Source organism: Podarcis vaucheri, assembly GCF_965113315.1.
Source record: "Podarcis vaucheri genome assembly, chromosome: 2".
NCBI lineage: Eukaryota > Metazoa > Chordata > Lepidosauria > Squamata > Lacertidae > Podarcis > Podarcis vaucheri.
In genome coordinates this window covers 25,495,302-25,523,137 of record NC_138760.1, presented here as the reverse complement: position 1 = coordinate 25,523,137, position 27,836 = coordinate 25,495,302, and the positions used below count along the sequence as shown (strand labels likewise).

General features: G+C 48.4%; 1 protein-coding gene across 15 annotated transcripts in view; it reads right to left on the bottom strand.

The window, feature by feature from the left end:
- Window positions 1-26,893, bottom strand: part of KMT2D (lysine methyltransferase 2D) — a 126,054-nt gene extending 99,161 nt beyond the window's left edge. For 5 of the 15 annotated variants that reach the window (XM_082212290.1, XM_082212298.1, XM_082212300.1 and 2 more), the window contains exons 1-2: window positions 26,809-26,893; window positions 24,639-24,858 (exon numbers count right to left, since the gene is read on the bottom strand). In XM_082212290.1, the coding sequence (XP_082068416.1) occupies window positions 24,639-24,766 (128 nt within the window). In that variant the 5' untranslated portion in view covers window positions 24,767-24,858; window positions 26,809-26,893. The other 10 variants (XM_082212304.1, XM_082212294.1, XM_082212291.1 and 7 more) reach the window with 6 other exon arrangements.
- Between the last annotated feature and the right edge of the window lie 943 nt (window positions 26,894-27,836).

Here is a 27,836-nt window from a genome sequence, read left to right as displayed (position 1 = left end):
CCACCATGTCAAAGGGCATCTAGGATTCACATCTATGACTGGAGAAAAACAAAAATTACAATGCAAAAAAGCAAGTCACACCTTTCAGGCCTACGAGGAAAAGAAGAAACCTCTGCCTCAGCCACATACGCCTTTGTTTCAGGAACGGGCAAATGGTAAGATTGATGACATGCAATAGTTACCAGGATGGCATGTAATAGATCGCCAAGGATTTCCAACTCCCAGTTTTTTAACTATTGCAAAAACAATATGACACACACCCCCCTCAAATTAGACCAATGAAATTAAGAAAGCTTGGGATAAGCAAAAATGGAACCGTGCGTGGAAGGACTGTTGAGCTCTGTTCAGTTCTGGTACTCAGAAATCTCTATGCTGAGAGTGCCCTGTGCCCCAAGTCTATACACAAACTACAGCCCACAAGCCTCAACCATGCACTTGCTTTACATTACACCAGGGGTTTTCAACCAGTGTGCTGTGACCCTGGGGTGCCTTGAATGATGGTCAGGGGTGTCACAGGCAACACTGGCCTCTGTGCCTCTTTCTTCCCCTCTGTCCTCTTGTATCTCTGCCTCCCAAAGGCCCGCACAGCTGTTTGTTGCTGCAGCAGCCCTGGCTGCAAGCTCCCCAGGCAAATGGTGCCTCTGGGGCTGGCCAGGGGAGAGGAGAGGAGGCTGAGGGAACACTCCACATGGGAGGGTGTTTGAAAAAGGGTGAGGGGCTGCTGGCTCCGCAGGCAAGGGGTGACCTAGCTGGGGCTCCTGAGCCCCACGGGGTGCCGCAGAAAGAAGGTAGTTGGTCAAGGGACTCAGAAAGGTTCAAAAAGGTTCTGCATTACGCTGTTGCTACTTCTCAAAAGACTCCCGTACAAAAACTGGTCTGGAAATCCAGCTTGGTGGTTTCAAGAAGACCAAAGACTGTGCAACTCCTGATCCTTGATGTTCAGATTAGGGCATCAAATCTAGAGTTAAATCACGAGCAAACTTTTTTTTTAAGTACGCACATAGGTAATGGTAAAGGGGCCCCTGACCATTAGGTCCAGTTGTGGCCGACTCTGGGGTTGCGGTGCTCATCTCGCTTTATTGGCCAAGGGAGCCGGTGTACAGCTTCCAGGTCATGTGGCCAGCATGACTAAGCCACTTCTGGAGAACCAGAGCAGTGCACAGAAACACCGTTTACCTTCCCACCGGAGCGGTACCTATTTATCTACTTGCACTTTGACGTGCTTTCAAACTGCTAGGTTGACAGGAGCAGGGACCGAGCAATGGGAGCTCACCCCGTCGCGGGGATTCGAACCACCAACCTTCCGATCATCAAGTCCTAGGCTCTGTGGTTTAACCCACAGTGCCGTACACACATACCACCCCACAAAAGGCTGAAAGCTTTCACCGCAAGAGATGGTGCTCCTACGTACTGGACTTGAAATCCAATTGTGTATTGGCATCACTATTCATGCTTTGGTAACTTGCGGATTAGATTACTGCAATGCTTTGCACATGGGGCTACCTTTGAAGACTACTCGGAAATTTAGGTCATCATCTTCAGGGCTGCCAACTCCCACACAAAACTTGCCCGAGATTTGTCTCCAGAGGCTAGTCTCTGGACAGCTCACCTCTTGAGGTGAGTGGTAATCAGAGAAATGGCCTCTACAGTGGTAGCACCCCAATTAAGGAACTCTCTCATCCGAGCATCACACCAGTGAGAGCCAGTGTGGTGTAGTGGTTAAGAGTGGTGGACTTGTAATCTGGTGAACCGGGTTCGCTTCCCTGCTCCTCCACATGCAGCTGCTGGGTGACCTTGGGCCAGTCACACTTCTTTGAAGTCTCTCAGCCTCACTCACCTCACAGAATGTTTGTTGTGGGGAAGAAAGGGAAAGGAGAATGTTAGCCGCTTTGAGACTCCTTCGGGTAGTGATAAAGTGGGATATCAAATCCAAACTCCAGGTGCCAAGCCTTATGCTTTTGCCTCCACGCAAATACATTTTAATAAATTTAAATTGCCCAGGCCTTATAATTTTTCCATCTGCTTTTATTAGTAAACGGCCACTGACCTTCCTTTTTAGTACTGTTTTGTAACGTACTTTTAAAAAAACTGTTTTATTATTTTATAGCTACAGCTATCTTCAGAGCTGTAACTGAACTAAAGGGTGGGATGTGACCAGTGTTCGAAATTCGCCAGGCGCATTTGCGCCTGGATATCGGCCACTAGAAGTTCGAAAGCACACCAGTGCAAGTAGATAAATAGGTACCGCTCCGGCGGGAAGGTAAACAGCGTTTCCGTGCGCTGCTCTGGTTTGCCAGAAGCGGCTTAGTCATGCTGGCCACATGACCCGGAAGCTGTGCACCGGCTCCCTCGGCCAGTAAAGCAAGATGAGCGCCGCAACCCCAGAGTCGGTCACAACTGGACCTAAATGGTCAGGGGTCCTTTTACCTTTCATTATCAGCCACTTGCGACCAAGCAATGATGCCTGGGCACCCAGGAAGGTCTCCGTCACCCGGAGGTGCCTGCCTGGGGGATACTTGGATCTTGACCGTTTTCACACACTAGCAGCACACCCTGTAGAATTCTATCCTTTATATTTCATCTGCACAATCAGAACAAATTTCAGGAACCAAAAAGTCATTATTGAAAAATACGACGTGGCAACAGTATTCCATTTTGGCAACTGTAACCCTTGTTTAAGAAGCCAATTGGTGTCTGGCTTATTTATTTGTGGCATTTTACAAATAAAGTTAGAGACCAACACGTCTATGTCCATACTTCAGCTAGTATAAACCTCACAGCTCCCCCCCCCCTCACTACAGAAAACTAGGAATTGTGATACTGTGGTGACAAGATCTTCAACACAAAACTGAAATCCCCTGCCTTCACATCTCCCCATAGGCAACGGAGAGGTGAGAAGCCGCAACTATTAGCTGGTTTTAGCACTGACATAGCCCATTGGTGGGGAACCTGTGGCCCTCCAGGAATTGTTGGACTGTAACTCGCATCATCCCCAACCCCTGGCCGTGCCAGCTAGAACTTTGACCGGAGGGGCCAAAACTTCCCCTCAAATCCATTTAGCCACACTGAAAAATAAGTGCTAAAACAGAATTTAGAATCTCCTCAAATCTCAAACCAAATCCATTTGCTCCTTCTAGCCCTTCCTATGGTACACTTTTGCTGCCCAAAAAAGGCAAAACACATTACTGGACAAAGCACTGAGTGTCGATTCAAAGCTCCTATTTCGCCTTGCCAAGCAGCCCTTCTCCCTTGTCAAATCTACCTTCTGCCTCACCTGTGAAAAAATTAAATAAATAAAATGAAAAGGGCAATCCATTCCATAGGCTCACGGAAATAAATTAAAGATGAAGAAGCAAACTACCCTCGCTCACGCCCAAAACTTACAAAATGGGGAAAGCAAAATAAATTAAAAACCCATTAAGGGGGGGGGAAGGATATAGGGTGGGTATAATCTGTGCAAAATTCTATGATGGGGCAACAGGTGTTTGCAGTGGCCAAGTTTGAAAGACCCAGTAGATGAGGCCTGGAACAAAGACAAAACCCTCATGGTGGGATCTATGAATCAGGGATCAGAGGGCTTGAACCAGGAAGTAAGACCTAGCATAGCAAGCCACCTAGATCTGCAAAAGCTTAGCCTTTGGAGCTCTCAACAGGCATAGGTGGGAATGGAGAGTAACACAAGGCCCTGCTACTGCCAGGCAATCTGAAACATCTGGATTGGCCCAGTAAAGCCGAAATACTAGGAGCCTGCTCATCAGTTCTTGTCTGGTTAACAGATCAATGACCATCTACCAACAAGATCTTTTAGGCTTCAGCTCAAAACGTCTGCCTCAACAGCTGACCTTGGGGACCCTAGATTTTAGTGTACACGCATACATACAGCTTTAACAGGTCTGGATTGAGGGAAGGCCTGTAGTCACAAAAATAAGGTAGGAGTTCCTGGTTTTCTTGAGAAATTCAAAAATATTTCTATTTTAGAGCAAGGAGTTTTACTGGACACTTTGGTTACGGCTGTTTTTGATCCTCAATGAAAGTTGGTGGCTGACAGTGAGGCAATAGGGGCAAATCCATCTCTTATCTCTTCTTGCAATTATCATTACAACTCAGCAGTTACACAAGGAAATCAAATGATATAAAGAGCTTCTTAAGCAATAAGGGTTAAAGCGTGCGCGGAATTCATTTCGGAAGTCCCAAGTGCGACTGATGCAAACACAGAAGTCCTTCCCCTTGCAAGAAGTTCTGGTTCTATTATCACCATTTGAGGCAACCTCACACAATAAGAAAGTACTGTAATTATTTGGGTAGCCAAACATTAGTGACAACTGCAAATCTCCCACAGCTGCAAAAACACACCCTTTGCAGAGTTTGCTGCAACAAGATATGTGCAGCAAGATCAAAGATCCAGCAAGCCCTGGTAGGAGCACTGTCTTCGCTGAAAATATATATATTTATGTAACTAAATAATGTAAGTAACAGGATTTTAAATCACCATCTGGATCACGCAGCACACTGCAGGTGAGCTTTGCCCTTTGATGTGGAATGTCTTATTAAACCAGAGCGGGGGGAGAGGCATCCCTCCAGATGTTGCTGGACTTCCCAAACCCATCAGCGCCAGCCAGAATGGCCCATGGTCAGGAGTGGCAATGGGAGCCGCAGTCTGAACAGCCTCTGAAGGGCCTGAAGTTGCCCACCTGTGCATGAAAGGGGCCACACATGTATCACTGCCCTCCGCAAAGCCAGTTGCCGTTCAGCTGCTCTCTTTCTCTCTCCCCACTGTCAAGAAAACGAGAAGTTCTGCTCTTCTTCGGAGAGGCAACTGGTTTAGAGTGTGTGCAACAGGTGTGGCCCACAAAGTCCCCTCTCTGACAGCCAGAGGGTGAAGGAAGGTGTTTGTATTTCACCGAGGCACAAAACACACCGGCCAGGCCCCCTTATAACAGAACAGGAAATTTTGCAATTGCTCCTCAACAGCAGCCAACTGAATATATGGATCTCAGCATCTTAAAAAAGGAGTTGTTTGGCGATGCCATTGCCAGCACCACCCCTGCCCACCCCCAATCCCAGCTTTGTCTCCAAGCATGCTATCACCTAGACCTAGAAGAACACTGGCAGGGAGAGAGAGAATATGCCAACACAATTCTCCTCTTCAACACCCCCCCCCAATCTCTCAGCAAATCCCTCTGGATTCCTCCATAATCCCATGCAGGCTGCATTCTGGGCAAAGTAGGCCTTGCCACTTTGTATGTTTCTAGGAGGGAGAATGCCGTACCCTAACCTAATTCAAGAGAGAGAAGCCCCCCCTACATTTTAAAAGGGGGGTGGCAGTGCAAGAAACATTTGCAATCAGACTGGGGCCCTTAGAGAGCCCTCCATTTTCGAGAAACCTCACAATGCAACAGTCCTGTCGAGAGAAACACCTATTTGTAACGTGACGTTGTCTCTCCTTGCAATCTACCAAATTAAAGCTGCCTTTTAATCCCAAGCGAAACTGAATGTAAGGTGGGGGGGGGGAGATGGGGGACGCTTGGGAAGGAAAGCTGGCAAAGGGAGGGAGTGGGGGGGGTAATAACGACAAAGCTCTAATGAGTTGTTAACAAACACTTCCCCCCCCTCCACCCCCCTTTAGAAGAGAAGTCAGATTTGGTCCACAACAAATACAGTTCCCTGCGGATTCCATCATTGTGCAAAACATACCAATAGATACTTGTGTTTCCTAGGGCAAGGGAAAGAGACAAATACGTCCTCCTTTGACCCAAAATTAAGGCAGCTCTGTTCTTCCCAGCAGGAAGGATGTGAAACCCATTTCCCCCTTCCCAATCGCTAATTTATAAAGGCGAAAGAAACAGAGGCCTAGGCTGGGGGGGGGGGATATATTCAGTAGGCTTGCTACCAGCGGCCCTCCACCACCTTCCCTTCCCCAACTGCTTTTACACAACAGAATTTCTCATGCACCAGAATGCCACATAAAATTCCGACATAAATGCACCCTCGGTACATCTGACATTCAAAAAAGGCCAAGAGATTAGGGCTTGTCTTTCCGCTTGCCTTTTTCTAGATCTAGGAAAATGGGGAGTCCTCACCTACCTCTCTTCTACAAGGCGATCCAGAAATCCTCACCCGGCAAAATCCATCGGCAAGATATAGCACAAATCATTATCCAAAAAATCACGAAGGGAGGAAAAGGAAGGGTTTGCATTTGTTCCCTTCCTTTAAAAAAACAAAACAAAAAAAACTATATATAGATATATATTTCTGCTGGACTTTTATTTACAGCCACCCGGAGAGCGAAGGGGGGGATAAAATAAGCAAAACAAAGCAAAACAAAAAGGTTTGGGAAGGATGCTAGTTCCAATATCCGAGGCTCTCTCCACTCAGGAAAAAAGAGACCGCCCAGCCCCCTTTGGAGAGCAGGGGACGGGTGAGCTTTGCTTCCTTCCACCACGGCAGTTCAGGGTTCCAAAATCAGCCCAAAGGGAAGAAGAGCGAAGCAGCAAGATCCCTAGGACGACACACAAAGGGAGCTCCGGTTTTGCCTTTGATCTTCAAGCAGCCGCATCCGACGGAGAAGGCCTTTCTGCCGGCGCGTCCCCTCGCTCACTTCTGCCTCCGGGATTCTCTCTCGGGGTCCCCCCCACCGCCTGCCCGCCCCTTGCACCCTCCCGCTTACCCCCTTGCTCTTCGCAGGAGGCGCCCCGAACAGAACGTTTCGAACACTCACTTCTAGGCCGGATGGAACGTTGAGGGCTCCCGGGGGGTGGGGGGAGGGAGAAAGAGAGCGAATGGAGGAGAGTGGACGGGGAGGGGGGGGCTGAAATAGAACGTTCAGAGTTTCCCTCCCGATGGAACGTTCATACTTTTCCTCGCCTCTCCCCCGCCGCGCAGATTCTCTTTCCCGGCAAGACACACGCAACTAAAACTAACCCGGAGCCTCAGCTCACCATCCTCGTTTCTTATTATTTGCTACACGGAACGGAGCTTAAACACGCCCGGCCGCAGCCTCCCTCGGAAGGGCGGCTTGCAACCAACACACCCTTGTTTCGGCTGGGGAGGGGTCTTCTCGTCTCTCTCCCCCCCCACCACCACCTCAACCCTCCCGCTGTTAGCCTCCTCCCTACCTTCTGTTCCAGGCCTCCTCTCTTTCTTTTCCTGTTTCGCTCTCTCCTCTTCCTTTCTTTTCTTCCCCCCCGCTAAACTTCTTCCCCCCCCCCCCGCTTGCACCCTAATCCTCAGCTTCAGAGGAGGCGGGGGCTCCGAAGCAGCATCGCTGGCTGGTCTCTAACCCCCCCGCTCGGCTTCCGCCCCCCCCGCACCCACCCACAACGAAGGGCTTCAAGGAATGGATCAGAAAGTGTTCACCGAGGCAGCCATTTTCAGAGAGGAAAGTAGGTCCTGCTGGGCCAGCTCCGGGTTTGCTTAACCTCCCCCTCCCTCCTCCTCTTTCTGCGCGAGGGGAGGGTGGGATCCCGGAGTCAGGGACTTGTCCCCCTTCCTTCTCTCCGGACGCCTCTTCTCCCCCCTCGGAAAAGGCAGAGGGGATCCTGGGCGAGATCCGGTCTGAAGCTCCCCCTTCGCCTTTGCCTCGAGACGGCGGGGGGGACGGAAGAGGGGAGGAAGGGAAAGAGAGAGAAAAGGAGGGAGCGGGCACTTATTTTGTGTTAGGAACCCGATGGCGGAAGGGCACGCAGCAATGGCTTTTGGGGAAGTGAGAGATGCGCCCGTACGGAGCCTCAGCGCACGCTCGGCTGCGGATCACTTCGCCGGCTTTAACCCTCCCGTGCCCGGGCCGGGTGGCTGCGAAAAAGCACGTGGGACGGGTTCAGAGGGCTCTTCCTTCCCCACCCTCCGCGAGGGTGCAAGGGATCGCGGGACAGGTGCAAGGGGAGAGGAAGCCGCGATTCCGCTCGTTGCGCGCCATGGGGGGTGACCGGGAAGCAAATAATAAAAATAAACACCTTAAAATAAAATAATAAAAAAGGCAGCACAGCACTTTTCTCAGCGGGGCGCGTGAGCGGTGGAGGGTTCTTGTGGGTCTCTGAAGGGGGCGCTCGCTCCCGCGCCCGGGCACATGCCTCCAGGACTCGCGCTGTAACCTTTGCTCAAGTGAGGTCCCGCTGCGCCCCCCAGCGGCACTGAGCTCCCCGATCTCTCTTTTCCCCCTCCGCCACCCCGCGCCCGGTTCCCCGAAACACGATTCCAGCGGACCTGTTGGGAATCTTGCAAAAGGAAAACGGTGGCCCACCGGAATCGGTTAATACACACCTTCTCAGCTTTGACCCCCGGTTGCCCCGCAAGGTCTTCCCTGGGCTGTGAAGCTGATTCGAAGTGTCAGGTTGACCTGGAACATCTCGCGTCCCGCGTTCCCTGTTCCGGGAGGAAAGCAATTTTTATTTCCTTCCCCGACCTCCCTAACCCGAGCAGCGCTTTGCATTCCTTCCTGCCCGTTTTTCTCCCTGCACGATCGCACAGATGCGACAAACTGGCGCAGCTGGTTATATAATCCCTTGGATTCGTATTTGGAAAGTGTTCTCTATCTAAATATATATGTACTGTATATAGTTTCCATTTCGGGTTTTTTCGTCGCTGCCGCGATTGAAGCAGGTGAGTTTGTGTTTACTCTCCCGGTGTGAAGGAGCAGGCTAGCGCAGGCAGGATGCTTTGGATGTTAACTGGATCTCCCCTAACATAGGAGCCAATAAAATATTTGAGGGGAACAGCCCCCCCCAAAAAAAGTTGATGGGCATTGTCATTCAAATGGCAAGTGTCATGTGATCGATTATTTAACGAGATGGAGCTTACCTGGGCCCCCCAATATTTTATTCAAGTCCCCCAAAATGTACTGATCTTCCTCTCACTTCCTATCCTGAACGTTTGAGCATTTTTCTGTGTTTTATGTCAATGTCACAAGATGTTTCTAGGGCGCTCTTTAGGATATTTCATATCCCAAGATTCTCAACAACTAAAAAGGTACAGCCACAAATTCCCTATTCACGCAATCTTTTTTGCGCTGTTAATAAGAGAAAGCCCCCGCCTCTCAAAATACAGAAACAGCACTCTCTTTTGCAACTGCCTGATAAAGAGAATAGGCAGAATATTGATAATGGGTGTCAACAGTGGCTGGCTTGTGGTGTGTTTCCTGGGGACAGGCTGGCTGGGGATGCTATCTGTGTGCCATTCTGGCTCAGTGGATTCCCCAAAACTCCCAACTTCGTGTTGTTAGAGGACCTCAGGAAATGGGCAGATCTTGCCTCTGGTTTTGCTCCGGACTTCATCGTTTCCAAGTTAACCTTAGGGTTGTCCCAGATAGTATGGGGCCCAACACATCGTTTAAAGGAAACATGTTGGATTTGCCTCTCTGCAAAGGGCAGGATTCTGGTGATCTTGTGTGGCTGGTGGCATGGATAGTAAGCCATTGTCATCGCCTGCTAACTGCCTGATTTAAGGGGTTTGTGGACTCACAGCTACCCCCCCCCCAAAGGACACATAGCCAGTTCATACGGTTCATCCCTGGAAACTTTTGCATCTGCTTGGTTCCCATAATGCAAGGATAAGGAACCTCAGGCCAAATGCAACCCTCCAGGCCCTTTTTTATCTAGCCTCTGGGACACTCCTCAGGCCACATACCCTCTCCCCAGACCACATCCCTCACTGGCCCAAGTGTTTTGGCCTGGTTCGACTACATCTTTGTTTCCTTAAATGGAAGAAACAGTGTAAAACAACTAGCCCATCTTAAAATTCACATTTGTGGTTGCACCTTCCCACCAGTGGGATATGGTCCTCAGAAAGGTGCCCAGGAAGGAACATGGTCCTCAGGCCAAAAGAAGTTCAGCTCCCCTGCCATAATGCTTGGGAAAATTAGATAGCAGCATGTTATTGATCCTGAGACATCACCTTGCCAACAAAGGTCCACATAGTAAAAGCTATGGTTTTCCCAGTAGTGATGTATGGAAGTGAGAGCTGGACCATAAAGAAGGCTGATCGCCGAAGAATTGATGCTTTTGAATTGAATTTATATTAGTGGCTAAAATTTAGTCAGTTACGAAGCGGAACAAGTGGTTGGTGACTTTTCACACTTGGAAGGAAATGAAATTGATTGGGACTGAAAGAGCACGCGGTCCTTGCAATAGCCAGGGGTTTCAGATGGACATGTCCTCATTACCTGATGTTTTGTGGTCTGAGGGCACTTGCCGCAGCAACCTTGCTAAAGCTAAACTGCTCTGGGCCTGCTACATAGGCGCCGACTCCATGGGGCTTGAGGGGGCTCGAGCCCCCTCAAAAATTTTTTTGGGGGGGCTCAGCCCCCCCAATAATCTCGGGCGCCCTTCAGCAGAGCGCCGCCGCCGTCCCCCGCCTCCTCCCCACCCAGCCAGCCAGCCGTGCGCCCTAGCCAGAGAGCCCCGGCCGTCCCCCGCGAGAACAGGGGAATCCCCGGGGGCGGGGGCTCCTGCCTCTAGCCCCAGGTTTCCCGCATATCAGCTGTTCCGGAGCTGATTGATAGGCAGCAGCACGCTCTCCCCTATACGCTCACGAGGGGGCGGCGCCACTTTATTTGCATATTCATGAGCTTATTTGCATATTCATGAGCTTATTTGCATATTCATGAGCTTATTTACATTTCACGAGCTTTCCCGGGCCCCCCCAATATTTTTTATAAGTCCGCGTCCCTGGCCTGCTAAGTGCTTGGAGGGAGACTGCCAGAGAAACCTTGTACGGTGGAACCTTGGTTCTCGAACTTAATCCGCTCCGGGAGTCCATTCGACTCCCGAAACCGTTCGAAAACCAAAGCACAGCTTCCAATTGGGTGCAGAGCTTCCTGCACTCAAGCGGAAGCCGTGTCAGACATTCAGCTTCCGGTAAATGTTCGCAAACCGGAAAGATTACTTCTGGGTTTGCGGCGTTCGGCAGCCGTTTTGTTCTGCAACTAAGCCGTTCGAGAACCAAGGTTCCACTGTACTGCTGCCCTTGAGACTGACCCAGAAACTCCATCGGGTGCAGAATGCTGCAGCAAGACTCCTTACGGGGTCTTCGCTGCGAGATCACATTCACCCGGTGCTATACCAGCTGCACTGGCTCCCGGTGGAGTACAGGATCAGGTTTAAGGTGCTGGTTTTAACCTTTAAAGCCCTATACAGCCTAGGACCCTCGTACCTACGGGACCACCTCTCCTGGTGCGCCCCACAGAGGACCTTACGGTCTGCAAACAAAAACATCTTGGAGGTCCCAGGCCACAGAGAGGTTAGGCTGGCCTCATCCAGAGCCAGGGCTTTTTTGGCTGTGGCTCCGATCTGGTGGAACGCTCTGCCACAAGAGACTAGGGCCCTGCGGGACTTGACATCTTTCCGCAGGGCTTACAAGACAGAACTGTTCCACCAAGCCTTTGGCCAAGGCACAGCCTGACCCCCTCCTTTGGCAATCTTCACAGAACTCTAGCCCAATGGTTGCCATCAATTTGATTTGAATTAATTTTATAATGAAATGATTTTAGAATGTTGTATTATTTTATTGTTGTTAGCCGCCCTGAGCCCAGCTTCGGCTGGGGAGGGCAGGATATAAATAAAAAGTTGTTGTTGTTATTCCAAGATAGAAGGAAGGGAGGACACACCATAAATGTCCTAACTAAATCGTACGTCGATAGACTGTCCTCACGGAACTTCACTCACTTGCAGGCCGGAGGTGGAGAATATACCCCTGTACATTTAAAGAAGAGGAAATGCTCTGGCAGTACATATAAAAGGACCATAAAGCCATATAACATAGAGGTGGGGAAACTACAACAACACTAAGAGTTCAAGGCAGTTTTATTTTGTCCCTGTGCCAATCCAAGCCTCAGATAAAATGTAGGGCTTGACTGAAACGCGATGGCAGGGAGGGGCAAGTACATGGAAGCACATGCATGGCCATTCAAGACTTTACAGCAGCTGAATTTGATGATGAATTGTGTACAGAGAACATGGTTGTAATCCCTTTGGTGGAGGAGCTCCCAGTGGCTTCGTCTAGAAACCTGGCAGGGACTTGATCTGATGTGGGTTTGCCAGCCCATGGGCATGAGCAGCCAGGGCAAGCAGGTGTCGTCTGCCGCTTGGATGAAGTGCAGGTAGGTCAGGAAGGCAAAAGGGTACCCAACGTGCTTGGATTTGTATGTGCAGAGATGAGCTCTGTAGAGCTAGTCCCCCCTGAGCTAGCCAGCAGACGGACAGCGGGATTAACAAATGGGATGAGTTTTCTCTTTTGGTCCTGTGCTCTCGGAGGGAAGGGATTAGCGAAGGCTGCATCTGCCATTCCTGCAGAGCTGCAGCCGAAAAGTTGTGACGTGGATGATTCCACATACAAATAGTACTAAGTGTCCCTGGCTCGCGCTTGAACAGCGTTGGTTGGGGTACAGCTGCTAGAACCAGCTGCGGTATTTATTCTAGGAGGGGAAAGGGGAATCTCCCCCATATTAATAGGAAGCTTTTAATTTTGAATATTTTTAACAAGATTTTTTTATTTTTATGGATTTAGGACAAATCTTGTACTTGGCTGTCATGATAAAAAAAATCAGTTTGGACATGCTCACCGCAAAAGAAACACCAAAAAAACCCCACAGAGAGAGATATTTAAATTTTCAATTATTTAAATTTTAGAACTGGGAAAGGACATAAACATACACATTCAGAATGTCACATAGTGACTACCATTCTACCTCTCCAATCCGAAATAGATATTTTTAAAGAAATATTCTATTCTATTTTTCCTGCTTTTCTTTTTTCCATGTTCTTACTGTATTTAGATCAATGTTTTCATTTTGCACAAAAAACTGATATTAAGCCTTGTTTTTCTCTTTATAAATCCTAATAAAATTATTTTTAAGAAGAAAAAATAATAATAACCACCAACACTGGATATCCTATCCATTACAGCACGCATAGGCAAACTCGGCCCTCCAGATGTTTTGGACTACAACTCCCATCATCCCTAGCTAACAGGACCAGTGGTCAGGGATGATGGGAATTGTAGTCTCAAAACATCTGGAGGGCCAAGTTTGCCTATGCCTGCATTATAGGGACCACATGCGAAGGAGATAAGAGCACTAAAAGCACTAGAGGCATGTCTCTGAGCTGAACCGTGTCCCTGTCTAAAAGGCTGCCTGGTGTGGGTCAGATTTGGGGCCCAAATATCTCTGTGGTTCAGGTGCCCAGATTTGTCTTGAGACCCTAGCACAGGGGTAGGCAACCTAAAGCCCATGGGCTGGATGTGGCCCACTTGCCTTCTCAATCCGGCTCATGGGTGGTCCGGGAATCGGTGTGTTTTTACATGAGTAGAATGTGTCCTTTTATTTAAAATGCATCTCTGGGTTATTTGTGGGGCCTGCCTGGTGTTTTTACATGAGTAGAATGTGTCCTTTTATTTAAAATGCATCTCTGGGTTATTTGTGGGGCATAGCAATTCATTCATTTATTTTTTTCAAAATATAGTCTGGCCCACCACATGGTCTGAGGGACAGTGGACCAGCCCACGGCTGAAAAAGGGGTGCCCAAACGTTCCTGAGAACAATTTAAAGTGTTGGTGCTGACCTTTAAAGCCCTAAACAGCCTTGGTCCTGTATACCTGAAGGACTGTCTCCACCCCCATCGTTCAGCCCGGACACTGAGGTCCAGCTCCGAGGGCCTTCTGGCGGTTCCCTCACTGCAAGAAGTGAGGTTACAGGGAACCAGACAGAGGACCCCTGCCCTAGCAGATGGAGACAAAGGGTTTATAGGAAGTGGGAAGGGAAAATAAACAGTTCAAGGCTCTTGCTATCGGGAAAGAGGCAGGACGGATCTTGACCAATCACTTAAAGAGTCAAAGGGCATCAAAGCATCTCATAAAATTAGAGAACAACTAGACTCATCCAATAAATGAGCAACTGTAACTATTAATAAATAATGTCCCGACCCTAAATCAATTATTGGTCACTGGGCTCAGAGAAATGCTTGGCTAACTGGGTCAATGATGTGAAGTAAGTCAGTGGTTTCTCAGGCCTCTTTTTCCCACGGACTTCTTGAAAATTGCTGAGGGTCTTTGTGGACCACTTAATGAGTTCTCTGCCTCTGGTAGCAACTGTAACGTGCTATGCTAGCTGCTGCATGATCTTTAATTGCGTTTTGATGGCTTCTTTCATTTCTTATATATTTGATAAGTGCCAGGCAATATATAAGAAACAAACAATCAAAAGGCTATCAAAAATCAATGAGAGTATTTAATGCAATGGATGTGCCACCTGCCATGTTCAATCGCAAATCCAAAGACCAGCTGAACGAAGCTTGAGGCCACATTTTGGGAACCTGTGAGGTAGGTTATGATGTCTGATAATGGCTGCTGTTTGGGTAGCAGCTTCTGCCTCGTCTTCTCGGCTGGTCGGAGCTCACTTTACTTTCTGCTGCCTACACTTAACTGGTTTGTTCCCTTCTCTCCTTTTCCTTCTTTGCCAGACCACTTCCTCTCCAGTTTTTCACCGCCTCTTCTCTTCTCCTCTTCCAAGCACCGCACCAAATTTTTTCTCCCTAATTGACTCTCACTCTTCTTTAACCCCATTTAACACCCGTCCCAATTGCAGAGATCGCAATCCTAGATGCTAGGAGCAGGTCTTACCATGACATTACCATGTTCTTCCCTCATTTTGCCAGTGATGAAAGACATACTGCATGACCGTGTCTCCTCAGAATCTGATGGGGCTTACTCCTAGGTAAGTGTGTACAGTGGTATCTCGATTTAAGAACAGTCCGGTTTAAGAACGATCCAGTTTAAGAACGATTCAGTTTACAAACTCCACAAAACCAGAAATAGTGTTCCGGTTTGAGAACTTTACCTTGGTCTAAGAACAGAATCCGAACAGTGGAAGGGCACTGGCAGCGAGAGGCCTCATTAGGGAAAGCGGGTCTCAGTTTAAGAACAGTTTTGGTTTAAGAACGGACTTCTGGAACGGATATCTGGTTCATAAACCAAGGTACCACTGTACAAGAGTACAGTTTTAAGGTAGCTGTGTAGGGTAAGTCTACAGGGTGAGTTGTTTTTTGTTTTTTATTTATTTATTTATTTTTATTATTATTATTGTTGTTGTTGTTGTTATTATTGTTGTTGTTGTTATTATTACCACCACATTTTTCTGTGTATAAGATGACCCAATGTATAAGGTAACCCCTATTTTTTTGAACCCAAAATTAAGAAATCAGTATTTGAGCTTCTGGGGGGGAGGTCCCACCACTGATTACCCACTTGCCACAGCTGCCGATCGCCCACTCGCTGCCGCCAATCACCCGCCTGTCCCCCCCTCTACATTCACAATCCATATATAATACAACCCCAAAATTTTGCTTGATTTTTTTTAAGCAAAAAACATCATCTTATACACAGGAAAATACGGTGTTGTTATTATTAACATTTATATGCTGCTTTCCCCCACCCCCACCCCATGGCAGTTGCTCAAAGTGGCTTACAAATATAAAACCAAGAACAAAAGCAACAGGGGTCCATCTATCAAAACACAAATGAGCAAACTAAACACAGCAGCAAAATACAACAGGAAACCCCCCGCAAACTATGTATCTGCAAGAGCATAAGATTTATCTAGAAAACAAAACCCCACAGTATATGCAAACAGGGGCTCTCCCACAAACCCATCCCCCCACACCCCACTTTCACTGTGTAGTGGGTTTATATGTGCCAGAGTTCTGGGTCCAATTCCATGATCTGACCTGCCTATCTTGCATTGCCTTGGGCACAATTCTTAGCCACCCAATACGGTGGTTCTCTGTTTGCCCTTGGAACAAGGATGATAAAAGGATGACGACCTTCTAGTTTTGCTGTCTGATTAAAATGCATGTGTATTGGGGAAGAATTCACACAGAGATCCATGGGACTCACTAGGTCAGGCAAGCTGGAGGTTTGTTGTTGTTGCTTAGTCGTGTCCGACTCTTCGTGACCCCATGGATCAGAGCACGCCAGGCACTCCTGTCTTCCACTGCCTCCCGCAGTTTGGTCAAACTCATGCTGGTAGCTTCGAGAACACTATCCAACCATCTCATCCTCTGTCATCCCCTTCTCCTTGTGCCCTCCATCTTTCCCAACATCAGGGTCTTTTCCAGGGAGTCTTCTTTTCTCATGAGGTGGTCAAAGTATTGGAACCTCAGCTTCACGATCTGTCCTTCCAGTGAGCACTCAGGTTTCCTTAAGAATGGATAGGTTTGATCTTCTTGCAGTCCATGGGACTCTCAAGAGTCTCCTCCAGCTCCATAATTCAAAAGCATCAATTATTCAGCAGTCAGCCTTCTTTATGGTCCAGCTCTCACTTCCATACATCACTACTGGGGAAAAGCTGGAGGTAAAGGTAAAGGTAAAGGTACCCCTGCATGTACGGGCCAGTCTTGCCAGACTCTGGGGTTTGTGCGCCCATCTCACATCTATTGGCCGGGGGCCAGCGCTGTCCGGAGACACTTCCGGGTCACGTGGCCAGCGTGACAATGCTGCTCTGGCGAGCCAGCGCAGCACACGGAAACGCCGTTTACCTTCCCGCTGGTAAGCGGTACCTATTTATCTACTTGCCCCCGGGGGTGCTTTCCAACTGCTAGGTTGGCAGGCGCTGGGACCGAGCAGCGGGAGCGCACCCCGCCGCGGGGATTCGAACCGCCGACCTTTCGATCGGCAAGCCCTAGGCGCTGAGGCTTTAGCCCACAGCGCCACCCACGTCCCTAAAGCTGGAGGTACCGTATATTAAAACATTCAAGGCCGAATTCCTAAGCTCAGCTCTCACAGGAAAGATATGCAAGACCATTAAACTACAGAATTCAACCACTAGAGGGCATCCCTTTATTTTCAGACTGCTTTGACTGGACTTGCCTTGATTCCCGTAATTTAAAAGTAAGATATGCTTCCCTAGGTGAGATTCACATGTTCTTAATTGCCTGCCCAATATGAGGCAGGCAGAGAGCATGCATGACCTGTTATAAGATTCTAACTGGAAATTGCCAGATTTCTTAACTTTTGTCAATACCTGGCATTTATCTGGCACCATTTGGGGGCACGAAGCATTTCACAAATTATCTTAGGAATTCTCACATAGGTAGGGCTCTGAGGCTGAAAGAAAGGTCCACTCAAAGTCATCAAGGGAGTGCATGGCTAAGATTACATGAACCAGAGATCTGACAGCTCACACACTAAGCTCACTGCATCTCTCCTCATTAAAGTATCACTTTTCAGAACAGTATGAATTTGCAAACAATCTGTTGGGTTCTTTAGACGTCACAGCCATTTTATCTTTCAAGTTCACAAAATATAATCATGTACACGTGGAAAAGAACATTCCACACAAGTGGGGCTTTGTTGTGTTTTTCAGAGAAGGGGGGAGCTTTCGTAACAAATATGTGCTCCGGTTTTATTTAAGTTGGTATACTTGGAAGTAAACACATGCACAGGGTCCTAATTCTTTGCACAGGTCCACCATTGGAGGTTTTGCAATGGGAATCTGTCTTCTGCAGAGCAGGATTCAAAGTCCTGATTCTGACGAAGGCCCATTGCATCTTGTGAGGCAGCCAGTGGCGTAGCGTGGGGGGTGCAGGGGGGCCCGGCCGCACCGGGTGCAACATCTGGGGGTTAGGGGGCGCAAATCCACAGGTTAGGGGGCACAAATTACTTGCCTTGCCCCGGATGCTGACAACCCACGCTACGCCACTGGAGGCGGCACAACCTTTGCAGCCTCAGTTCCATATCTGTGAAATGGGTTCAATGGGGATCTGCCAGGATGTGATGAGCATTGCAAAATATTGTTTGTGAAGGTGCCAAAACTTTCCCTATAAGGCTGGGAATACAAGCCAGTAGTTTAAAAAAAACCTAAGTTTACTATGGACATGTTTTGTATTGGACAAATATTTATTAGTACCCAATGTTTTCCTAAGGAGCATTATACACCATATTTTTCGCGCCATAAGGCGCACCAGACCATAAGACGCACCTTGTTTTTGGAAGAGGAAAACAAGGGGAGGGGGGGGATTCTGAATCCCAGAAGCCAGGACAACTGCGCAGCGATCCCGCTTGCTGTCCTGGCTTAAGGGATAGCCGCGCACAGCCTCTCCCAGGCAGGGGGAGCCTTCCTCCCCCTGCCCAGGAGAGGCTGCGTGTGGCTAAGGCTCCCCCAAAATCTGCACTCCCTTTAAGGAGCTCTTGGCCCCCAAGAGCCGCACACTCGCTCCACGCAGCTCTTTAAAGGGAGCGCTGAGCAGAGCCTCCCGCCTGCATTCGCTCCATAAGACTCACGCACATTTCCCCTTACTTTTTAGGAGGGGGAAAGTGCGTCTTATAGAGCAAAAAATACGGTGCTACTGCGGCTCTCTGGTCCAAGTTTTGGCCTAAACACGACAGTAATACCTCCGCAAACATCTGCCTCGTCTAGCGTCCATTCCGGCGAACATCTGCGGCAAACCCGGAAGTACTGGAACAGCTTACTTCTGGGTTTGTTGCTTCACGCATAAGCGCAAACCGCTCCGCGTGCATGTGCAGACGCGGCGCTTTGCCCTGCGTCCTTTTCGGCTAGTGGCCGGGGCTCTGTACCTGAAACATTCAAATCAGCTTCCCAAGAATTGCTGGGAGCAGCTGAAGTTGTGCGTCAGAAGAACAGCAGGGCATAATCGCAAAACGCAAATGTTGGTGTTAGATTGAATCCCACAAGGTGCAAAGGAGTAGGCTTTTGCTTTGGCCTGTACCCATGTGCATATTCTCAACAAGATCTAGGGACAATTCAGAACTCATTATTCTCCCCCTGTTTGTACTTTCTAAGAGACGGTCCTTTTCACAGGGCATTTTTGCTGCTGAGATACCAAACTATACTGGTGGAACAGCATCTGTTTACCTCCGGCGCCTGTAGGGTAAAAATGCTGTCACTAGTTATTTTATTGTTCTTTATATTCCGAAGCCTAATAGAAGTATTTGCAATGCTGCGTACTGCATACCCAACACAAATTTGTTACAGTCAGGCTTGTGGTTGTTCAAAGGTTGTAGAAAACATTTGGTGAGTTTATTTTAGAGTGAGATGTTAAGATGTTACTATACCTGATTTTTTAATTGATTATAGTCCAGCTCTTATAAAACCAAGAGAAAAAATGTGTATCGTTTTGTGGATGCTAGCGGTTTAAACACACACACACACACACACAGAGAGAGAGAGAGAGAGAGAGAGAGAGAGAGAGAGAGAGACTGAGACTGCTGATAACATGGTTTTTGTCTTCTTTTATTTATAGTATAATTGTTGTAATGACATACTGGTTTAAACAATAAACACTGGAGAGAAACATACTAAGTAGAGAGTTCCAATGTGTGGGTCATGAGATGCATAGCATTAATGGCCGGATCTTTAACCAGCAGAAGACCATCTTTTTCTTCATCTTTTTACAATCTACAGTGACTGGAGACTTAAATTCAGAGAGCCTTTTCAGGGCAGCTTTTCATCCAATAGCAGAAAGGCCTACGATTCTGTTGCCCCCCCTTTTTTAAATTAAAAAAAACCAAGAGACTACGGGAAACCGAAATTCGGAGCTGGGGAAACACACACACATGCAAAACACTAAATGGATCCCCTACTTTACATTTCCGAAAAGTAGTTTTACACCGTGTGTGGAACTCAACACCCCACAATGGCGAATGTCTCATCAGCACAAACACTAACCTTGCCAGATGGAATTATCCGGGGGGCCCCATTTTTTGTGGGGGGGGCCCTCTCCTGAACTGCTCCCCCCAGTCAATACTGGAAGATGCCAGGGGAGGGGAAAGTCCTGTTGCACAAGCTCGCGCCCTCATGAATGGCTTGTGCTGATGTTGCTCCTAAGGTGAACCCCATCCTATATTTTAAAGTGTGCATCATATAAGAGAGATTGCTTGTGCGTATGCTCAGGGAGGGGAGGGAAAACAACACATGCATTCTCTAGCTGAAGCTTTTGCAAATGGTCTGGGGAGACGCAGGATTAGCTGCCCTGCGATTTCTCTGACGAATAACAATTTGTGCTTTTTTTTTTTTACTGATGGTTTCCATCAGCGTTCGAACGCTTATATACAAGACCAGGCAAGTTTACTTTCTCTCTCCCTCCCACCCACCCACCCGCATCCTGATTTTATTTTTACTTATTTACAAAGCACTTTTACATAGAGGAACGGCAGATCAAACTGGGGGCCAGGCAGGCGATGAAGTTAAGCAGTGGGCAGCGCGGAGATCACCTTTGGAACATGAGTTTTCCTTGTTAGGTGGACGGGTCCTTTATTGGACGCTTGCTATGAAGGGCCGGTACCCATCACCACAACAGCCGCATCCCTCGAATACACAATGGAAACATCCTGCCTCCTAGCATGGGTGGTGGATGTTCAAGGGGATCATAGCAGACAGCAGAGCTTTGTGGAGGTACTAAGCCTCTGTCTCCCCAGCCAAACACCCATGTTTTGGTGTAAGACAAAGTCACAACAAGTTCTGTCTCTGGATTAACAAAACACCTCCCCTTTCCCAAGCCAGCCCCTTGCAAAATAATTTTAAGTTTCCCCAGGAGACACACTATTTCCTTTCTTAAACCCAGCCCTTCCCTCCCGATTCATCCAGAATCTCTGCCCCAGCTTTGATGGGGACGCAAGTGAGCCCTACTCTCTGAATTCCGTTTATTGAGAGCCATGGGACTGGACTTTCTTTGTACGGCTGGCAGGCTATGGTGCGGAGGAAAACTGCCCCACAACTTGGTGTCTCTAGGAGAGGGAGCTGGGCTACGGGCACTTAAGAGGTGGTGGGCAAGTTTCCCTTGCTGCCAACACTTTCCTTTTCTCCCTCTGGGTGAATTCAAGGACGCAACTGATGCGGGAGGAAGCCAAAGGATGCACCTCACAAACACCCCTAATAAGCCAGGGCTAAGCCTCCAGTAACCCCTACCCCTTTTGCATCCGAGATAGTTGGGCCACAATCTCCTGAGGAGTCACTTAGTTACTAAAGCACCTTCTTTCTGCGTGTTCCCTTCCCCCAGGGTTCAATTCCTTGGTGCAACAGTGGTTGGGAAGACACTCAAAGCCACTGGCAGCGATATGGCTTGGAGGCGTCTCTCTCCAGTTCCAAAGGCAGGAAACAGCCATCGTTATGGCTCCATAGATTGCAGCTGGGTACACAGTCAAGAGAGCACCAGCGTTTGCCCCTGGAGGACCTGGAAGGCAGAGGGGAAGATAGGACCCAGGGGGGATCCTGCCATTCCTCCTGGCTTTGCGGGGTTGGCAAGGATGCCAGCTTAAAGGCACTACCAGCTGGAGACATTTCACTCTGCTTTCTGTGAAGCTCTCTGCTGGTGGCTTTAAGGGGCCCAGGAAGGAAGGCAGGCAGCGCCCCAGAAGAGTTTCAAGGGGAATTAAGGCTGTTTATGTTTTCCGTCAACCCAGGCCAAAACTCAGGATGGCAGGATCTCAATATTACTGCTGTGTTGCTAATAACATAATTGATGCAATTAGTAGCAAATTAGCTCTACGCTTGGCAGCTTTAGAGAACATGCCAAATACAGAGGAGGGAAAGAAAGAGAGAGAGAGATGGATGAAGCTCAGAAAGGCACCTCTGTTCGCGGTGTACAGCAAACCAGAGCTCTTTAGAAAGCAGTGGGGGTGGCAATGATGGCTTGGCCCCATGGCTTGTTAAAAAAACCAAAAACACTCAGAGAGAAAGTCCAGCAAGCTGTTAAAGCCACATGGCCACTTTGCGCTGAATATGGCTGCTTCAAATGCAGAAACAGCTTGCTGGGATACAGCCCTCAAACAGAGGCATACGCAGTTTCCGTTTCTAGTCCCCATGGCGGTGAAGGAAAGCCACTGAGTGGATTCTGGCAACAGAGGAGCGTAGTTACAAATGGCTTTAAATGCATCTTTAAGTCCCAGGCAAGGGATTCTGTGCCCCCCTCCCCTTTCAGGCCGTCAGGGGTGCGAAGGGGAGAAAGGGCTTTGAATAACCCTTCCTATCTCCTGTCCTCTTCCCCTGCTGAAAGATCACCCTCGTCCTAAATGGGCAGCTGGGGCTTTTTGCTTTCAGACGTATAAGAGTGCACAGACTCATTCACAGGGTGAAACTCAGCAATAGCTTCTTCAGCTGGGGAACCAGGGGCCTTTCAGATGTCGCAACTCCAGCTCCCATCAGCCCCAGCCATTGCTGTCCATAGCAAAGGCTGATGGGAACTGTAGTCCAGCAGCATCTGGGAGACTTCTGCCTAGAATAATGGCATGCATCAAGATTCCCACGCCATCTACGGCTCTTACGAAAAGGTAGAGAGGCAAGATCAGAGAGATGGGGACGGAGTTGTACGCATCACATCCTCCTGGCTAACAGTAATAGATGCTCTTGATCTAGGGAGATGACTTCAAGGGACGTATTTGAAAATTTCGGGTCCATATAGCAAAATCCGGAAGGAAGGAAGGAAGGACGGAAAGGACTGGCAGCGCGGAATTGTATGCAGCAATGGTGTGCCGAATGAAGGGGAGCAGCCACTGGGTAGACCCCGCTAAAAAGGCTGAAGAATTCAAGGTCCCCAAATTATTTCCCAAAGAGGGCAATGAAACAAGGGAACCAGATCAGAGCACCGGGTGGAAAGAGGAGTCTTATGAAATGCAAACTCACTGTGCCCAACAGTGAGGCTTTAAACACAACAGTTACACTCACCAAACTATTCAACGCTGTTTTATAGGAGAGCTAATCACGTAAACAGTATGGGAAGCAATGTTCTGTAGCCTTCCGAGTCCCCTTCCATAAAGCCAGACTCTGAATAGACTCTGTCCTACGAGGAACATTCTAGTGGCTTTGTCAGAATCGGAGGCCACACACTCGCATTTCTGGTAACTGAAGCACCATAATGGAGAAATAACCCCCTATCCGGTTTTCTCCTGAAAATAACGCATCCCAGGAAGAACAACATGCACCACCATTTAATAATATTTAAAAAACAAAACAACCCTGTAAATGCTGGACTTCACACTCGGGGTCCCGAATTCAAATCCCATCAGGAGGTGGCCGTTGGCAGGGAACAGCTCCTCAAAAGTTTAAGCCTCTCTGCTGCAGACACTACGATAAACCAAGAATATGCGCCAGGCCCCACTATGCCCAAGATACCTGCAATGTTTCCTCCATTTCCCCTCAACCACAGCATAATGGGCTTCAACTATAGAGACAGGGGTGCTAACCTTTTACCCCTTCCCTCACCCCTGACCACTGGCCATACTGGTTGTGACCAATGGGAATCAGAGTCCAACTTCTAGAGGGCCCCACAGACTTCCCACCCCTGAGAAAAAGGTCATTCCCAGAGTCTGTGCTGACCCAGCAATGCCTTTGCGTTTCTGGGTGGTTATGGCAAGAGACTACGGTTTGCGTCCCCTTCAGTTCCTAGCCTACTTCAAGTTCTGTGCCCAAGTGCTTCCTGCTTGGTCCTGTCGACAAATAAGCAGAGCAAAAGGCACCGGAGGAGAGTCACAGCTATGCTGTTTGTGCTCAGTCTAGAGGAGGGCAGCCAATTTCTTAGATCCCACGGAACGGAACTCATTTAAGAGCCTCCTTAAAAGAAACAAAACTACTAACATCTCACTACATTCAGGGTTGCCCTGTGATGCCTGAACCCAGGCTGCCCAGCAGTATTTTATGGAGGTGCATCCAGCCAAATCCTTTCTCCCCAGCTGGGACATTCTCAGTTTGCATTCCTCCTGGGGAATCACAGTACAAGGAAAGAGGCCTGAGCACTTTCCCGTCCAGTACACAAAATCATTGCATCTCACTCATCAGTGTTAACAGAAGATCTTCCCAACAAAAGCATTTGCGGTGCTTTAGAGAACCGCCGAAAGGTATGCACAATTGCAAGCAAGGTGTGGGACATTTTAAGGGTTCAGAACAACCTCTCGTGTTTTTACCTCTGTTCATTATACTAAGCTAGGCGGCTTTCTTGAAAGTACATGCAATAGCATCTGATAGGTATGACCAACTCAGAGGTTTCCCCCCTCCATCTGGCCCCTAAAGAAGAACTTTGCTTTTAGTTGCATATATAGAGAGATATATTATTATCATAATAATAATATTAAAGTTTTGTGGGCCTTGTTGACTTAATGGCCACTTCACGCCTCCCAGCGCTCCAACGGAAGCTGAGGAAAATAATCCACTTTTGGATCCAGTCTGCAGCCCGAAATCTCACCCCGCCAAAAATAAGGCAACGACTTGGAAGAGGCACGGCTGAAAAACCAAACTGCATTCCTGGGACAGGAGTTCACAGCTGCCACAGAAGGAGAACTACAGACCAGAGAACCGGCCCCCTCTCAATGGATCTCACTGAGAAAAACTTACATTCAACTGCCTTTCCTTTATGCTTAATAGTGAACAGACACCTATGTGTGTAAACTTGTGCGCCTATTAATTAAAGGGTTATAAATATACAGAAGAGCTCCTCCGTCAAAAAACATAAATAGATCCTGTTGTGCTCCCACACCCTCCTGGTTCTGTAAACATTTGGCAATACATATCTATATATCTATATATATATATACACATATACACATATACATACACAGATTGCTTCCAGCAAACGAATGTGCAAAACGTAGCCGTCTTGTATAGAGGACGAGCAATGAGGTATACTGTGTGTGTGTGTGTGGATTACCCGTAAGCTATTCCAGACCTGCTCTTCAGGGCCTCTCGGGAGCTGCGATGCCTGTCCCGAGTTGGCCTGACTCTCTCGACACCCCCCCTCCCACCAGCAGAACGGCTTCCGGCAGGGAAAAGGAGCATCGTCACATCAGGATGCAGCCGCGCTGTTCGCCGTAGGAGTTGTCCACACGATCGATTTCCTCAATGATCCTGGTGAAGACACCTTGGGTCATCTGCGAGGCACAGAAAGGCAAAATGCACCTGGGTTACCCAAGAGGAGAAGGGGAACGCTGCTGCGTTTGTCAGGCTTCGGGGAATCGGATGCCTCCCCCGGGGGCAGGAATTAAGCAGGCCAAACAAAAGGAGCGTTCTTACCACATAAATTCTTTAATAATCACGCTAAAAAATGGCGTTGCTCCCAGTAAAGGCTCGCCCCCTCCATCCCCATTAATCTACATCACTCCTACGATGGGTAATCCCAGAATGCCTGAAGGAGCATCTCTACCCACATTGTTCGGCCCGGACACTGAGGTCCAGCTCCAAGGGCCTTCTGGCGGTTCCCTCACTGCGACAAGTGAGGTTGCAGGGAACCAGGCAGAGGGCCTTCTCGGTGGTGGCGCCCACCCTGTGGAACGCCCTTCCCTCAGAAGTCAAGGAAATAAACAACTATCCGACTTTCAGAAGACAAATGAAGGCAGCCCTGTTTAGGGATGTTTTATCGTGTTTTTAATATTCTGTTGGGAGCTGCCAACAGTGGCTGGGGAAACCCAGCCAGATGGGCGGGGTATAATTTTTTATTATTATTATTATTATTATTATTATTATTATTATTATTATTATTATTATTATTATTATCGGAAGGGGGGACTTCAGGAACGCAGTCCAAGGACAGTGAATCTGCCAGCTGCCTCTCTCCTAGTGCTCTTCTAGCTGCTCCTCACCCAGTATTTCCCAGCTTTTCCCCTCTGGACTATGCCCTTCTGCAAACCGCTATTCTAAATCAATACTGCCCTCCTGCCCTTGGGTGGGAAGGTTCAGAAAACCCACCATTCCTCCTTAGTCCAGTCCCTGACATTTTGAGGATGGCGAGGATCCTTCTGAGGTTTGCAAGGATGGCAAACCCATTGGCCGCCGGATGTTGCTCAGCTCCAATGAGCCCCAGCCAGCACGGTCGTGCATTATGGGAGTCCAGCAATACGGTGGGTGGGTTTGGACAAGGTCTCTATCCCTGTTTTATGTGTTCTTTGGTGAGGTGCCTGGGCCAGGGGCAAGTCTCCCTTCTGCAGCTGGAAGCACTTGCGATTACACCTGCACCTACCTTTGCAATTACAGTGGTACCTCAGGTTAAGTACTTAATTCATTCCGGAGGTCTGTTCTTAACCTGAAACTGTTCTTAACCTGAAGCAACACTTTAGCTAATGGGGCCTCTTGCTGCTGCCGCGCTGCCGGAGTCCAGTTTCTGTTCTCATCCTGAAGCAAAGTTCTTAACCTGAAGCACTATTTCTGGGTTAGCGGAGTCTGTAACCTGAAGCGTATGTAACCTGAAGCATATGTAACCCAAGATACCACAGTATCTTATGGCAGGCAGTAAACGTAAAGGTCCCCTGGACGGTTATGTCCAGTCAAAGGTGACTGTGGGGTTGCAGCATTCATCTCACTTTCAGGCCAAGGGAGCCGGCGCTTGTTCACAGACAGCTTTCCGGGTCATGTGGCTAGCATGACTAAACTGCTTCTGGCGCAACAGAACACCGTGACGGAAACCAGAGCGTACGGAAACGCTGTTTACCTTCCCGCCGCAAAGGTGCTTATTTATCTACTTGCGCTGGTGTGTTTTCGAACTGCTAGGTTGGCAGGAGCCAGGACAGAGCAATGGGAGCTCATCCCGTCACAGAGATTCGAACAGCTGACCTTCTGACCAGCAAGCCCAAGAGGCTCAGTGGTTTAGATCACTGCGCCACCCGCTTTACAGACAGTAAAGAATAAGCGAGGAAACTGCCCATTCCTAGATACAGGGGCTCTGAAATTCTGGTAGCTGAAACAGAGGCCGCCTGCTAATTCCACATCAAAAACAAAGTCATGGCAATGCTCAAACCACTGGAAGAAGAAAGGGAGGTTTCTGTGGACATCAGAAAGTCACACTCAGCTGCCTCCCAGTGCAAGAGCACAACAAACAGGTATTGTACCTGGTTTTCTTTTGCTGAGGATTCCAAGAACACGGCGCCCCAAGAATCGGCAAGCTTCCGTCCTTCATCAGTCTTCACCTGACGGCTAAAACACACACACAAAGGGGAGGAGATGAAAGCAGGGGAGACATCAGTTCACCACTACAGGTTGTCATTTGAGACACTTGATGCTGAAGATCTGGGACCGGCGAAGCAGCTGGGTAAAATTATGGAAAATAAATCAGTAGCGCTGTATGCCGCCCAGAGTGGTTGGGGAAACACAGCCAGAAGAATGAGGTATAAATAATAAAATTATTATTATTCCTATTATTATTACTTTGCATGCATCAAAAAAGGTACGGGTGTGTTATAGGAAACATTTGGACAAGTACAGAATTATTTAGGACATTATTTGGGTTGCAATATTTTGTTTTAGGAATGTGGGTGGCGCTGTGGGTTAAACCACTGAGCCTAGGACTTGCCGATCAGAAGGTCGGTGGTTCGAATCCCCACAAAGGGATGAGCTCCCATTGCTTGGTCCCTGCTCCTGCCAACCTAGCCATTCAAAAGCACGTCAAAGTGCAAGTAGATAAATAGGTACCGCTCCGGCAGGAAGGTTAACGGCATTTCCGTGCGCTGCTCTGGTTCGCCAGAAGCAGCTTAGTCATGCTGGCCACATGACCCGGAAGCTGTACGCTGGCTCCCTCGGCCAATAAAGCGAGATGAGTGCCGCAACCCCAGAGTCGGCCATGACTGGACCTAATGATCGGGGTCCCTTTAGCTTTATTTTGTTTTTAGAGGGCGAAAGAATAAACTTGTTCCCATCCCTGCTCAGTTCTCATCTACATTCAAAGCTTTTGACTAACACTGATGTGTTTCGAAAACTTTTATTGCCTCCACAAGGACTAGAATTCTCCGTAAAAAAACCCCAAACCACCAAAATGCTGGATTTCCCCCTATGTCAATCATATGAGTCCCGTTTTGATGTAGAAATGTTTTACATTTCAGAAACGCGTGACCCTGATTCCTAGAATCAGGAACCAACAGAT